Source organism: Takifugu flavidus, chromosome 20 (genome assembly GCF_003711565.1).
Source record: "Takifugu flavidus isolate HTHZ2018 chromosome 20, ASM371156v2, whole genome shotgun sequence".
Taxonomy (NCBI): domain Eukaryota; kingdom Metazoa; phylum Chordata; class Actinopteri; order Tetraodontiformes; family Tetraodontidae; genus Takifugu; species Takifugu flavidus.
The window spans coordinates 6,985,406-6,999,637 of NC_079539.1; the positions used below are offsets into that span (position 1 = coordinate 6,985,406).

At 52.8% G+C, this 14,232-nt stretch overlaps 2 protein-coding genes across 4 annotated transcripts; one reads left to right on the top strand and one right to left on the bottom strand.

Annotated features, from left to right (window-relative positions):
- Window positions 1–4,455: 4,455 nt before the first annotated feature.
- Window positions 4,456–10,512, bottom strand: LOC130517486 (FSD1-like protein). Of its 3 annotated transcripts, none has more exons than XM_057019414.1 (13): window positions 10,042–10,512; window positions 9,023–9,118; window positions 8,820–8,951; window positions 8,633–8,734; window positions 8,540–8,562; window positions 8,298–8,419; window positions 7,737–7,970; window positions 7,557–7,655; window positions 7,347–7,476; window positions 6,690–6,778; window positions 5,772–6,026; window positions 5,606–5,694; window positions 4,456–4,797 (listed from the first exon to the last, which is right to left on the bottom strand). In XM_057019414.1, the coding sequence occupies exons 1-13, from the start codon at window positions 10,054–10,056 to the stop codon at window positions 4,735–4,737; spliced, it is 1,449 nt and encodes a 482-aa protein (XP_056875394.1). In that variant the 5' UTR covers window positions 10,057–10,512; the 3' UTR covers window positions 4,456–4,734. The 3 variants fall into 3 exon arrangements, with proteins under 3 accessions (XP_056875394.1, XP_056875393.1, XP_056875392.1); XM_057019413.1 differs by lacking the exon at window positions 4,456–4,797 and adding an exon at window positions 4,828–5,317 and having other exon boundaries at window positions 6,690–6,775; window positions 10,042–10,485; XM_057019412.1 differs by lacking the exon at window positions 4,456–4,797 and adding an exon at window positions 4,828–5,317 and having other exon boundaries at window positions 10,042–10,480.
- Window positions 10,513–10,908: 396 nt separating this feature from the next.
- On the top strand, window positions 10,909–14,004 carry LOC130517497 (chloride intracellular channel protein 3-like). Its single transcript, XM_057019437.1, has 6 exons — window positions 10,909–11,214; window positions 12,512–12,621; window positions 12,844–12,969; window positions 13,041–13,147; window positions 13,220–13,395; window positions 13,503–14,004. The coding sequence occupies exons 1-6, from the start codon at window positions 11,179–11,181 to the stop codon at window positions 13,716–13,718; spliced, it is 771 nt and encodes a 256-aa protein (XP_056875417.1). The 5' UTR covers window positions 10,909–11,178; the 3' UTR covers window positions 13,719–14,004.
- The last annotated feature ends 228 nt before the right edge of the window (window positions 14,005–14,232 follow it).

Below are 14,232 nucleotides of genomic sequence, written 5' to 3' on the forward strand. Positions count from 1 at the left end.
GCTGGGAGGCAGCGGAGGCTGGAACCGCTGAGGTCCACCTTATTAATTATGATGAGATGAAGCTTCCAGGCATCTGTGCAGGAGAACGCAGCAGGTTCAGGCTGATCAGGAACGGACCGAGACGGTGGCTACACCTTCATAAAGCTGAGAATCATCAGAACCGCTCAGCACGCCATCAAACGGAGGAGAACCTAAACATCAAAGCCCAAACAAGAGGACCTCCCATCAGGTCTGGGATTCTCTGATGCTTCACAGGAGGAACACACCGTTGGTCATAAAGGTTCCCAGAGGGTTCTCCACAGGGTTCTCCACAGGGTTCTCCAGAGGGTTCCCAGAGGGTTCTCCACAGGGTTCTCCACAGGGTTCCCCAGAGGGTTCCCAGAGGGTTCTCCAGAGGGTTCCTAGAGGGTTCTCCAAGGCCATCAATAAGGTGCTCCACGCTAGCATCATGCCACACCACCTCACTGGGTTCAGCTTGGGTCAGGGGTCACCTGGGGACCATGCGATGGCCCAGGTGACTCTTTGACAGCCAAAATTACAGAGCAGAACACAGAAGGTTCCATTAGAGGCCACTATTGATCCGCTCTGGTTCCGAGGATCCTGCTCCATTGATTGGAAACGGGCAGCAGATCCTCTACAGTTTCAGCTGAGTGCAGTTCTGAGGTTTTTAAGGAAACACAGGAAGAAGCAGCTTCTAGGATGACAGCAGAAAGTTCAGGTAAACGTTGGACCTTCTGGTGGGACGTCAGCTTTTCTGTCTGACCATTGTACAGGAAACCTCCACAACATCCTCCACCCATGGCGGTGACCTCCAGACCTCCTGACCTCCTGACCTCCAGACCTCCTGACCTCCTGACCTGACCTCCAGACCTCCTGACCTCCAGACCTCCTGACCTCCAGACCTCCTGACCTGACCTCCAGACCTCCTGACCTCCAGACCTCCTGACCTCCAGACCTCCTGACCTGACCTCCAGACCTCCTGACCTCCAGACCTCCTGACCTCCAGACCTCCAGACCTCCAGACCTCCTGACTTCCAGACCTCCTGCTGTGGTCTAAACTGCCCAAAATGTGCCAGACAGAATTCTGGAGAATGTGTCACATCAGACAAGTGGCAGAAACATGGCAGCGTGTGTGTGTGTGTGTGTGTGTGTGTGTGTGTGTGTGTGGTCAAGGTCGGGGCATCTGCTCCTCTCACAGAACTCTTCTGGACTCTCAGTTGTTCCTGGCAGCAGCTTTTCAGGTGCTGATGAAGGAGATTCACCTTCCCTGATCCTGATCCTGATCCTGATCCTGATCCTGATCCTGATCTGTCCCGGTCCCGTTCCCAGGTGGGCGGGGCTAACCTCCTTCCTGCTGCCAGACCCTCGGAGGCTGAACTGTGTCTGCTCGTGTGAGTTGGAGCTGCCTCACCTGTGACAGGTTCACCTGTGCTCCGCCCCAGCAGCTGCACCTTCACCCCCCCCCCCACCACGCTGGATGAGTGGTGGGGGGGGGGGGGGGTGAAGGTGGGGGGGGGGTGGGGGTGGGGGTGGGGGGGGCTCCGCTGGTGCTGTCTCTGAGTGGGACCGTGTCTCCTGAGCAGGAAGCCTGTCTTTGATGAAAGAGCCAATGACAACGCTCCGTCTGCAGTCTCCGCCCCCTAACCGCCTGATAGAGACATCCATGACAACAAGCTTCATAAATACCCCCGACTCCCCCCCTCACCCCCCTCCTCCCCCCCCCGCCTGTATCTGTCCCACTTTCCACAGCCTGTGTTATGAATTATGTGGGACCAGCTTCTCCTCATGAAAGAATCATCCTGATGAATAATGGAGAGGAGAGGAGAGGAGAGGAGAGGAGAGGAGAGGAGAGGAGAGGAGAGGAGAGGAGAGGAGAGGAGAGGAGGGGAGGGGAGGAGAGGAGAGGAGAGGAGAGGAGAGGGAGAGGAGAGGAGAGGAGAGGAGAGGAGAGGAGAGGAGAGGAGGGGGGAGGAGAGGAGAGGAGAGGAGAGGAGAGGAGAGGAGAGGAGAGGAGAGGAGGGGGGAGGAGAGAGAGGAGGGAGGAGAGGAGAGAGAGGAGAGGAGAGGAGAGGAGAGAGAGAGAGGAGAGGAGAGAGGAGAGGAGGAGGAGAGGAGGAGGGAGAGGAGAGGAGGAGAGGAGAGGAGAGGAGAGGAGAGGAGAGGAGAGGAGAGGAGAGGAGAGGGAGAGGAGAGGAGAGGAGAGAAGAGGAGGAGAGGAGAGGAGAGGAGAGGAGAGGAGAGGAGAGGAGGAGAGGAGAGGAGAGGAGAGGAGAGAGGAGAGGAGGAGGAGAGGAGGGAGGAGAGGAGAGGAGAGGAGGAGAGGAGAGGAGAGGAGAGGAGGGAGGAGAGGAGAGGGAGAGGAGAGGAGGAGAGGAGAGGAGAGAGAGGAGAGGAGAGGAGAGGAGAGGAGAGGAGGGGGGAGGAGAGGAGAGGAGGGGGGAGGAGAGGAGAGGAGAGGAGAGGAGAGGAGAGGAGAGGAGAGGAGAGGAGGGAGAGGAGAGGAGGGGGGAGGAGAGGAGAGGAGAGGAGAGGAGAGGAGAGGAGAGGAGAGGAGAGGAGAGGAGAGGGTTCTTGTCTTGGTGGAGCTGATGGTCTCAGAAACACTGAAAATTCTCACCTGTTAAAGCCTGAAGGTTCTTTCATCCCACCTGGCCAAAAGTGATGCTTCCTGAGGCTCCTCCTCCAACTGAGGCTCCTCCTCCAACTGAGGCTCCTCCTCCAACTGAGGCTCCTCCTCCAGCTGCCATGTTTGCGTGCAAACTTGCACTTAGGTGATGGTGTTCACAGCAGTGTAAACACAGGCCTCAGTATGTGTGTGTGTGTGTGTGTGTGTGGTGTGTGTGTGTACTTCAGGGCTCATGTCTTATTGATGTGCACTCCTCCTAAAGGTGTGAGGACCTGTGTGTTGTGGCTGAGGGAAACTGTAGCGATCACACAAGGATGAAAACATCACAACATGGAGAGGACGGATACACCAACAGTGGGACACACACACACACACACACACACACGTGGACACACACACACACTCTCACATACACACACACGTGGACACACTCACACACACACGCACACGTGGACACACACACACACACGTGGACACACACACGTGGACACACACACGTGGACACACACACACACACCCAGTGTCGACTCATCTGTTCGGGGTGCCAGTGTTGTCCGTTTCATGTCCCAGCGTATGTCTCACCATCTGGGACGTCGTCTCCACTCTTTGTTCTCCCCCCCCCCTTCTCCCCGTCCTCCCCCCGGCTCCTCCCACCCCCCCACCTTCATCGGTGCTCTCAGGTGAGCTCATTCAGACTCCGTTTCCATGCCGACGGGCTGATTGTTTCAGTGGGTCTCACAAACACTTTGAGGCATTCCGAGATCCAAGCGGAGCGGAGAGGAAGACGGAGGACGTCCCAGCGGACGGAGGACGTCCCTGCGGACGGAGGACGTCTCAGCGGACGGGGGACGTCTCAGCGGACGGGGGACGTCCCTGCGGACGGAGGACGTCTCAGCGGACGGGGGACGTCTCAGCGGACGGGGGACGTCCCAGCAGACGGAGGACGTCTCAGCGGACGGAGGACGTCTCAGAGGACGGGGGACGTCCCGGCGGACGGAGGACGTCTCGGCGGACGGAGGACGTCTCGGCGGACGGAGGACGTCTCAGAGGACGGAGGACGTCTCAGCGGACGGAGGACGTCTCAGAGGACGGGGGACGTCTCAGCGGACGGAGGACGTCTCGGCGGACGGGGGACGTCTCAGCGGACGGAGGACGTCTCAGAGGACGGGGGACGTCCCAGCAGACGGGGGACGTCCCTGCGGACGGAGGACGTCTCAGCGGACGGAGGACGTCCTGCGGACGGGGGACGTCCCAGCAGACGGAGGACGTCCCTGCGGACGGGGGACGTCCCTGCAGACGGGGGACGTCCCAGCGGATGGGGGACGTCCCGGCGGACGGGGGACGTCCCAGCGGACGGAGGACGTCTCAGCGGACGGGGGACGTCTCAACGGACGGGGGACGTCTCAGCGGACGGGGGACGTCTCGGCGGACGGGGGACGTCTCAACGGACGGGGGACGCTGCTGTTGGCTGGTCTCCGTAGGGATCACGATGTCCAGGCGTCAGACCTGGGTGTGCCGAGAGAACATGCTAAGGACACGTATGTGGTGGATGAAGACGACAGGAGAGTCACGTGCACCTGCGTGTGACCGATCCCACCTGGTGGATCCCAGCTGTTAGAGATCCACCAGGTGATCAACCACCAATCAGACCTGATCAGGGCACCCCAAGGCCCCTGACCTTTGACCTGCTGCTGTTCCACTTCCTGTCAGCTGTGTTTGGTGACCAGCAGTCGTCACGTGCACCAGAACACGTGCACGGATCAGGGTCCACATCAGGAGCCGACCTGACTCACACTAATAGGTCCGTTAATGAGCCGGGTCCAGGGAGAGGAGATCTTAGTATTATTTAATAAACGCCATCTTCTTCTGAAACCTTCCATCTTCATCAGCCTCTTTGGCCGTGTCACTTCCTGTTCGCCCCTTTTCTGAGCAGCAGGTCAGCAGCTCCCTCTGCTGGTGGACAGCAGAACCACCTTTTCCACAAATTCTTATTCTTGTTGTCATGGGTGATCCACAGGAAGTGTCGGTCGTCATGGGAACAGGAAGTTCCCTCTTTCAGAAGTTGTCCTGGAACAGCAGGTTCCTGACACCCCGAGGGCCTCAGGACCTCAGCGCCCTCCTGCTGGGCCCCTTTGGTGCGGAAAGATCACAGATGATCTTCGGATCAGTTGCTTTGGAGGAAATAAATCGGAATATCGGAATTTAAGTTTTACAAATATGAAAGTTTATTTTCACATTCTGGGACATTTTTGATATTCAAATCTTCAAATTCACAGCAGAGACGTTAAAAACGCATCGATAATATTCGACAGATCAGAGCTGAAGCTGAACATCGGTCCAACTGGAGACGAGCCCAGAACCAGAACCTGAGTTCAGCTTCCTCAACACACGTTTACAGTTCAAATATTCCCTCATTTCACATCACATCTCATATATTATCTACATCTGGACAGTGGCTTGATAAAAGAATAAATTAATGAAAGATATGAAAAATAAATAAACACTGGCGATGAGGATGAAGAGGATGAAGATGACGAAGAGGATGAAGAGGATGAAGAGGACGAAGAGGACGAAGAGGATGAAGAGCATCTACTGCGCCAGGTTACTGAGGCTCCGACTGGTGGAGAGAAAACTGCCCATAAAGGTCGGAACCTGCAGGCCCGTGGAGACGGTGATTCCCCCGCACCACACCTGCGGCACAGGTGAACGTGTTAGCATAGCAACGGTGCCAACCTGGCTGGAACAGTGTGTTGCTGTTAGCGCAGTGTTAGCACGCGTTAGCATGCTGTTAGTGCGGCGGTAGCGCAGTGTTAGCACAGCGTTAGCATGCTCTTAGCGCAGTGTTAGCATGCGTTAGCACGCTGTTAGCACGCCGTTAGCGCAGCGTTAGCACGCTCTTAGCGCAGTGTTAGCACGCTGTTAGCGCGGTGTTAGCGCAGTGCTAGCACGGCGTTAGCACGCTGTTGGCGCGGTACTCACAGTGAAGGCGGGCACCAGCGGCTGGTTGAACTTTGCTTTGAAGGCGTGAAGAAGACGAAGTCGATCGACATCGATGAACATTAAATCACCTGAAACAGACGAGGTCGTCATTGGAGCTGCGGAACGCCTCACGTGACCCGACGCCTTTACGGCCACGCCCAGCTACCGTTGCTGCAGTCGCAGTAGATCCCGATTCGCTGAGGCAGCGGCCAATCCAGAGCCTTCGCTCGGTTGTTGTGCTTCACTGACAACGACGTCTGCAGCCACTGGCTGGCGTGGAGACACCACGAGCCGCCGTTCTTCCCTAATTGGTCAAAACGCCCCAGACTGGCTCGGTAAGCCACGCCCACACTGAAGGACTTCCAGTCCAGTAGAGGGCAGAGTTCCCAGTAGTGACAACCACCAGTCATCTCCTGGTCACCTGCCAAGGGTTGGAGACACAGGTGAGTGTGTGTGTGTGGGGGGGTGTGTGTGTGAGTGTGCGTGTGCCTGTGTGTGTGTGAGTGTGTGTGTGCCTGTGCCTGTGTGTGTGTGTGTGTGTGAGTGTGTGCCTGTGTGTGTGCCTGTGTGTGTGTGTGTGCCTCTTCCTGTGTGTGTGTGCCTGTGTATGTGTGGGGGTGTGTGCCTGTGCCTGTGTGTGTGTGTGCCTGTGCCTTTTCCTGTGTGTGTGCCTGTGTGTGTGTGTGCCTGTGTGTGTGCCTGTGCCTGTGTGTGTGTGTGTGTGTGCCTGTGTGTGTGTGTGTGTGTGTGTGCCTGTGCCTGTGTGTGTGTGCCTGTGTGTGTGGCTGTGTGTGTGTGCCTGTGTGTGTGTGCCTGTGTGTGTGTGTGTGTACCTGTGCCTGTGTGTGCCTGTGCCTGTGTGTGTGCCTGTGTGTGTGTGTGTGTGTGTGTGCCTGTGCCTGGTGTGTGTGTGTGTGTGCTGTGTGTGTGCCTGTGCCTGTGTGTGTGTGTGTGTGTGTGCCTGTGTGTTGTGTGTGTGTGCCTGTGCTGTGTGTGGTGTGTGTGTGTGTGTGTATGTGTGTGCCTGTGCCTGTGCCTGTGTGTGTGTGTGTGTGTGTGTGTGTGTGTGTGTGTGTGTGTGTACCCAGCACTGTGTAGGACTCTCCGGTGAAGCGCTCTCTTCCCGCCCGGTTCCCGCTGCTCTTGCTGGGCGACGGCGTTCCGCTTCTGCTGCTGATAAAGTTGGAAACAAACGTGAGCGAGTGAAGGAGACAGAAGAGAAACGAGAAACAGCCAATGAGATCAAGCCAAGCGATGATGCAGGGATGAAAACCACAAATTAAAAAAGACAGAGTGAACTTTGACTGGAATCAAACAGACCATAATACACCCAGGGTTCTGGTCACTGAATGAAACACTGAAACAAGTTTGGAGAGTTAGAGAAGCTTTGATCAAAGGTGATGAAAGATCTGACGACTGGATTCAGCTGATGTCAGCAGTGATGTGGCGTGAGAGAAATGGCTGATGGGACGGGACACAGCGGTTGCTAGGCAACCAGTCGGTTTCTACCTGAGCGGGGAGACTGCAGAAGCCCAAAAAAGACACAAAGACAAATATTGAAGGGATGTTATTTAGAATCTGGTGACAGACAAAGCCGCTTTATTTTGTTGCTTTGATGTGGAGGTTGAGAAAAAACTCCGAGGCTGTCAGGTCGTCATGACGACTGTTGGATAACCAAGAAGAGTGCCGACAGGAGAAAACACCTCACGTCAGGCTGATCTCCACTCAGAAATGGTTTTACCTGCTTTTATTCTCTTTCCCTCTCAGCCGGGGGTCGTGACCTTTGATCCCCTGCGGTTCCCAGGTCACCGTGTCGCCCTGAACCTTCAGCTCGGCGTGAGCCGTTAGCGCTTCAAACCCAAAGCTAAAGGCTAGAGAGGAGAAGATGGACACCTCGGACGGTTGATGAAGATAGCACGCAGATGTCGTGGTCACAGGCATTTATGGTTACCTTTGGTTTCCAAGGCAACAGGCTCCGAGAACTCCCCGGCAGCGCTTTTGTTTCGGGCTCGAACTCGCACGACGACGAAATCAGAGTCAAATTTGAGACCTGAAACATTTTCAAAATGAAAGGCTACTTTCCAAGCTAGACGGTTAGCATGCTAACATTAGCAGCATGCTAATTGCCAACCTGACACGGTGACATGTGTGTCCCTGATGTCGTGGATTTTTTCCCAGCATGCCCCTCCTGCTGCCGCCAGGGAATTGCTGTGGTTTGTTTTCCGGTATTCAACTTCGTAGTGTTCGACTGGTCCGCTGGTGGTGACGTCGGCGGCGTTAGCATCGCAGGCTGGTCGCCAGGAGACGGTCACAGTGTTGTCACGGACCACGCAGCCTGGGATGTTGATCTCTGGAGTTCCTGGAACTGCAACAAGGTCCCCAAACATTGAGGATCCCTCTGATCAACACCAGGTTCCAGTCTGAGAACACCTGACCAACAGGTGTGTTCTGAAGCTGCAGGTTAGCTCCAGCCTATCTGCTGCTGAGCTAGCTGCCGTTAGCCTTCCCAGGAAAGAGTTACCGCCACAGTTACGGGTGCAGGTGCGCTCCGCCCGTGTGGTTGTGGACTCAAGCGTTCGGCTGTGAACTCCAACGCCGCCCCGCTAACGAGCGCCAACAACAGGAGCGGCCATCTTGTTTTTCCAAACGTGGAAGCAAAACCTTGACAACACAGCATGAGAAGCTGACTAACCTGGCAGGAAGTGAAGTCGCTGAAGCCCCGCCCTCTCGCCGCTGAAGTCCACAGTGAACTGGGACATGTTCTCTGACGCCGTCAGGCGAGTGCTCAGTCGGAATGCTGGCGCCATGGTTACCCTAGCAACAGGGGAGGTGGTGAGTTACTGTCAATCCCAAACTGGAAACAATGATCACTGATTTTGTTAAAGGACGTTTGTTGAAACAGGACGTGAAATCGGATCAACGTTAAACACAAACCGTTCTTTGATGAGTTTAGCAGCCTGCAAGAGAAACAGCCATTAGTGCATCATGAAAGTCACTGCTGGTGCTACATCCGTCCAGGACGCCGACCTTCAGGAACTCCTCCTCATCCGTGATGGCTAGCGTGTTGTTAGCAAACGCCAGCAGTTCTTCACACGACAGCAGAGCAAACTTCCCCTCTGACAGCTGGTTCTGAAGGAACCCACAAACACAAGCTTGTTCAAGGCACAAACAGAAAAGTCAACTCATTTAATGACACACAACAGACCAAAGCTACCTGTAGCTCCGCCCCTTTCCTCTGGGTCTCCTCCCGGATGATGTCACGCAGCTCCGCCCCTTTGTCCTCCAGCGTGGATCTCAGCAGCTCAAGCTCCGCCTCCAGATCGGACATCACCTTACAGGACTCGTCCTGAATCCACAGGAAATACTTTAGTTCTCCACTAGTCAGGTGGTTTCTGGCCCCGCCCCCTTGGCTCTCACCTGCAGCCCAGTCAGCGTGTTGTCCACCGACTCCAGGAAGCTTTCCAGCTCTTCATTCTTACTGGACAAAGTGCTGATGATCCTGCGCAGAGCTTCCTGGGTAAGGGGCGACATCATTAGGGTTAGGTTAGGTTAGGTTAGGTTAGGTTAGGTTAGGTTAGGGTTAGGTTAGGGATAGGTTAGGTTAGGTTAGGTTAGGGTTAGGTTAGGTTAGGTTAGGGATAGGTTAGGTTAGGTTAGGGTTAGTGTGTTGTATTTCCCTTCTCTCCTCTCTCCTCTCACTAGCTCTGTCCTTCGGCTTGAGTGGGGATGTGGGTCACAGTGGAGGAGGAGGAGGAGGAGGAGGAGGAGGAGGAGGAGGAGGAGGAGGTGGAGGCTGCTCCTCGCATCAGCGGGAAAATACACTTTTATACAAGTGTAAATCCACATCATTCAGCTGATGATTCAGCAGATTTAGAGTCAGGGTGAATAATTCTAATAAAGAAATATTCATAGAGACACATTCATGATTATACTTCACATTCTGGGAGAGTGTGTGTGTGTGTGTGTGTGTGTGTGTGTGTGTGTGTGAGAGAGAGAGAGAGTGTGTGTGTGTGTGTGTGCGTGCGTGCGTGCGTGCGTGTGTGCGGGTCAGGTGACATTGAGCATAAGCGGTCGAATCACCTGCAGTGACAGGAAACAGCTGATTAAATGCCCATTCACGCTGATAGTGACTTGACCAGTGAGAGAGGGGGGGGGAGTCTTATCTCTAAATCCTCCATTTAAAGTGATGCTGACTCAACCATGGAGAGAGAGAGAGAGAGAGAGAGAGAGAGAGAGAGACACTGAGCGAGAGTGACAGATCTATATAGACTTTGGATGCTAACAGCTAGCTTATCCTCTCGCTCCTTATCTCTCTCTCCCTCTATCTCCCTGTCTTTTCCTCTTCCTCTCTCTCTCTCTGTTCTCCATGTGTTGTCTATGTCGCTCGCCCTCCACTGACAGTTCAGATATTATTGATTTTCTCAATCGATTCTTACCTTTTGAGTGTCCATCACCTGAGCCAGAGGAGGAGTAAAGGGGCTGACGGATGACCGGAAGTGCAGTTAACAACATTACAGTCCCGCTTCCTGTCTGTACTATCAAAATAAAGGTACGGTCATGATTTAGGGGGTTACCACGCGCAGAATAGGAAAAGACGATGACGTCACGTTCATGTTGGTTCCTTTTGTATAATTTGATGGTTTTTAGGAACAAAAAGCAAAGTCTGTTCCGGAGAAATCAGTGAAACCAGTGAGAGGAGCCAGCTTGGTGCACTCGGGTCATGTGACCAGTAGATGGCGACCGTCCGTCATGAAGGCAGGAGGTGCGCCGACGCACGCTGACGTGCGTGGATTTACTGTTTTAATACTGACGTCAACAAAGCTGCAGCTCCGGATATTCAAGAGTAATTTAAATAAATGAGACTTTGTGAGAGCTGAGGGAACAATGTGGATCTAAATTAATGATTAATTCATTCATGAATTAATAAGGTGGCCTTGTTAGTTTACACATTAATTGTTCTATTCATGTTTTTACCCGATGTCAAATGGAGCCAATTTAAATATAGGAGTCATGTAATTTCCTCAAATGTTTTACTCCGATAGTAAAAAATGATTTAATTAATTTACTTCTTAAAGTGAAGAAAGTATTAACAACCGTCCAGAACTTGCTCCTTTCTTCCATTAATTGAAGGAATAATCGTTTGATCGTCTTTATGGTGAAACTAACAGGCCCGATATTGGGAGGTTTCCTACGTCCTAGCCCCGCCCACGTCCGGCAGCCTGGAGCCTGATTGGTGGGATTCACAGGTGACACACCCCCAAATGACCCTTTGGTTTCAGCACAGATTCCAGCTTCAAATGTGGTCTTCTGTTCCCCTTCAAGCTGCCGATGCTGACTGAGGCCAATAAAGTTCTAAGAACCACCTTCAGTGTTTTTGCTCTCAGCTGGCAGGAAAAGTTTGATCAGGTTCAGATGGAAGAGCAGATCCAGATGTACTGGTCTGACTGGTGAAGCCAGACGGAGCAGGGTGTCAGGAAGGGGCGGAGACAAGCTGCAGGAAGGATCTGTGTGTGAGACAACAGAACAATTGTGAGGCTCAGGTCGAGCCAGCTGGACCTTCTCCCACCTCAGAGATGGCAGCGGCCCCAAAGATAGAGCTCTTCATCAAGGTGAGAACGATCCGCATCATCATCGGGGTCAAGATGAAGATTATTCTCATTCAGTCCTTCACAGTAATCTACCAGTCAGTCGCCTTTGGAGCCAGAACCAGTTTGGTTTGCTAAGAATTTTAATCTAATTCTAGATTTGGGGTATTTAAGTAGAATTCAGACGTTTTCACTGATTATCATTTGTCGTCGTTGTGTTGTTTTTTCTTTTTGCTTCTCTTTCTTGAGAGTAAAGCTCAGCTAAAGTCATTCAAGATTTTTTATGAGTGAAAATCAAAGGAGGCCTTTAAGGCATTTTTAGTGGGCGGAGCCTCAGAGTGAGTCACTGAGGCTCCGCCCAGAATGCTCTTTGGTTGACTGGACAAACTGGACCAGAACCCTGACAGACCTTGAGACCTTCGCTATAACAGATTAAACTGGAACTTTTCACCTTCTCCCCCATCGGAGCGCCCCCTCTCAATAGGTGATAGATCTCTGGTACCGGTCACACCCCTAATAGATCTCTGGTACCGGTCACACCCCTAATAGATCTCTGGTACCGGTCACACCCCTAATAGATCTCTGGTACCGGTCACACCCCTAATAGATCTCTGGTACCGGTCACACCCCTAATAGATCTCTGGTACCGGTCACACCCCTAATAGATCTCTGGTACCGGTCACACCCCTAATAGATCTCTGGTACCGGTCACACCCTAAACTGGCTCCACTCCATCTCTCTGGCCTCATCCAGCATCTCCGTCAGTGGCCCCAGGACCCACTTTCCTCCTCTGTCTGGACCAGATTTTCCACAAATATGAAAGTCCGTTTCCACGGCTCGGCGGACGGCCGCCAGCTCCAACGAGCCCAATTCCAAACCCCCAAATGCTCCAGAACTCAGCTCATTTCACCACATCACGCCATCCAGCAACAAATTCAGGATCGATGGTGCCATTGAGGGCCCTCCAGCCTCTGGCCCCTGGTGTCCACCTCCACCTAACCCTAACCCTCCACCCGCCTCTCTGTGGCCTTGTCCACCTCCGCTTGGTGGAGATCAGAACCTCCAGGATCTCTGGACTCTCCCACCAGACATCTAAACCTCTGGGTTTCGACTGGTCGGACCCAGAAACCATCAGTGTTTCTTTTCTCTGCTCATTCGAAGTGTTTTGTTCCTCTAAGTTGCTCTGATATCAGTGTTTGTGTGTGTGTGTGTGTGTGTGTTTGTGTGTGTGTGTGCGTGTGTTTGTGTGTGTGTGTGATTGTGTGTGTGTGCGCATGTGTTTGTGTGTGTGCGTGTGTGTGTGTGTGTGTGTGTGTGCCAGGCCAGCAGCGATGGCGAGAGCGTCGGCAACTGTCCTTTCTGTCAGAGACTCTTCATGATTCTGATGTTAAAAGGCACCAAATTCACGTTGACCACCGTTGACATGAAGAGGTGAGACGTGTCCTGCTCTGACACAGGTGCTCCACACAGGTGCTCCACACAGGTGCTCCACACAGGTGCTCCACACATCTACTGCATGATCGGTGCTGTAAAACCAGTTAGAGAAAAACACACGAGCCCTCACATTTATGGGTCAGTTGAGTTAGAAGAAGCTGAAGCAGCGTGTGGTGACCGTGGTGCTGTCAGTGATCCTGAACCAGGAACCTGTTGCAGGGCCCCACATCTGCTGAAGGACGTGGCTCCGGGCGCCCAGCCGCCCTTCCTGCTCTACAACAAAGAGCTGAAGACGGATACCAACAAGATCGAGGAGTTCCTGGAGGAGGCCTTGGCCTCGCCTGAGTGAGCTGAGACACTATCCCTGCGTGTGTGGCCTCCAGCTCTGTCTTCAGTGCTTCATTTGACTGTGGCAGGTATCCAAAGCTGTGCTGCCGCTACAAAGAGTCCAACAATGCTGGAGAAGACGTCTTCCTGAAGTTCTCAGGATTCATCAAGAATCCCAACCCCGCGTTCAATGAGAGTACGTCCGTGAGCCGCGTGAGACCGGACCGGTGCGACTTCGGCACATTTCAGCTGTGACTCTGTGTTTCAGGGCTGTGGAAGAACTTTTATTCGACCCTGGAGAAGCTGAACACGTATCTGGAGACTCCTCTGCCCTACGAGCTGGACCAGAACCCGGACGGGTCAGAGTCTTTGCGTCGGTTCCTGGACGGTGACACGCTGACTCTGGCGGACTGCAACCTCCTTCCCAAACTGCACGTTGTGAAGGTAGGGTGGCTCTCCATGCTGCCTGTGGCTCCAGGCTGAGTGTCACTGATAACTCAGGTGTTGGCGTGAGCTGTCTGACCACATGTGAGACCCTTGTTGCCCTTCAGGTGGTGTGTCAGGAATATTGCGACTACGACATCTCCGGCTGCGAGCTGAAAGGTTTGACGCGTTATCTGGAAAATGCTGCTACGCAGGACGAGTTTCGCTACACTTGCCCACCTGACTCGGAGATCCTGTTTGCCTACAAGTCTGTGGTCAAATACCAGAAAACAAAGGAAGAACACGGGCGCAAAAGTCTCAAAACCCCTGGAAACTGCAGATGAGGAGAGTCGCAGTTTTAAAGGGAAAATGAAGGTTTTGCTGCTATTCTGAATTATTCGTAATGGTGGGAAGTTCTCATGGAAAAGAGAGAAAAAACACTGTAACGCCCTGAAAATGATTCAAGACTCTAAAGAATTTTGCAGCTTTAAGGTTAAAATATCATCAAATGTTTGTAAAAGAACAATCACTGGCTGCATCTTCTAAAATACACCTCTACTTCAGCTTTGTGGATCTGCCTCTGGAAACGAACCTAATGTATGTAAATACCAATAAAATGAACAAAAACCACTTATGTTCGTGCTACTGTGGCCTGCACGTTTCCTGAAAAAACTGTTTACTTTAGATTTGTACCACAATCACAGAGCAGTAATATTGTGATAGCAGTTTACTTTCAGTTTTATTATTTAAATGCTAGTAGCATCTCTATTTTAATAGCTTCACATTTCATAGTTTTCTTTTAAATTGTATCTTTATGATTACATTGTTAATTGAAGCCGAGTTGCTTCATAACTGCTC

Bases quoted from the DNA above. Each gene is read 5' to 3' on its own strand.
- LOC130517486 (XM_057019412.1), bottom strand. The intron at 6,027-6,689 runs GTACACACACAC...AACCCTTGGCAG, and splicing joins AGAGTCCTACACAGTGCTGG to GTGACCAGGAGATGACTGGT. The intron at 5,695-5,771 runs GTAGCTGGGCGT...CGTCTGTTTCAG, and splicing joins CTACTGCGACTGCAGCAACG to GTGATTTAATGTTCATCGAT.
- LOC130517497 (XM_057019437.1), top strand. From the start codon at position 11,179: ATGGCAGCGGCCCCAAAGATAGAGCTCTTCATCAAG. The intron at 12,622-12,843 runs GTGAGACGTGTC...AACCTGTTGCAG, and splicing joins ACCACCGTTGACATGAAGAG to GGCCCCACATCTGCTGAAGG. The intron at 13,396-13,502 runs GTAGGGTGGCTC...GTTGCCCTTCAG, and splicing joins CCAAACTGCACGTTGTGAAG to GTGGTGTGTCAGGAATATTG.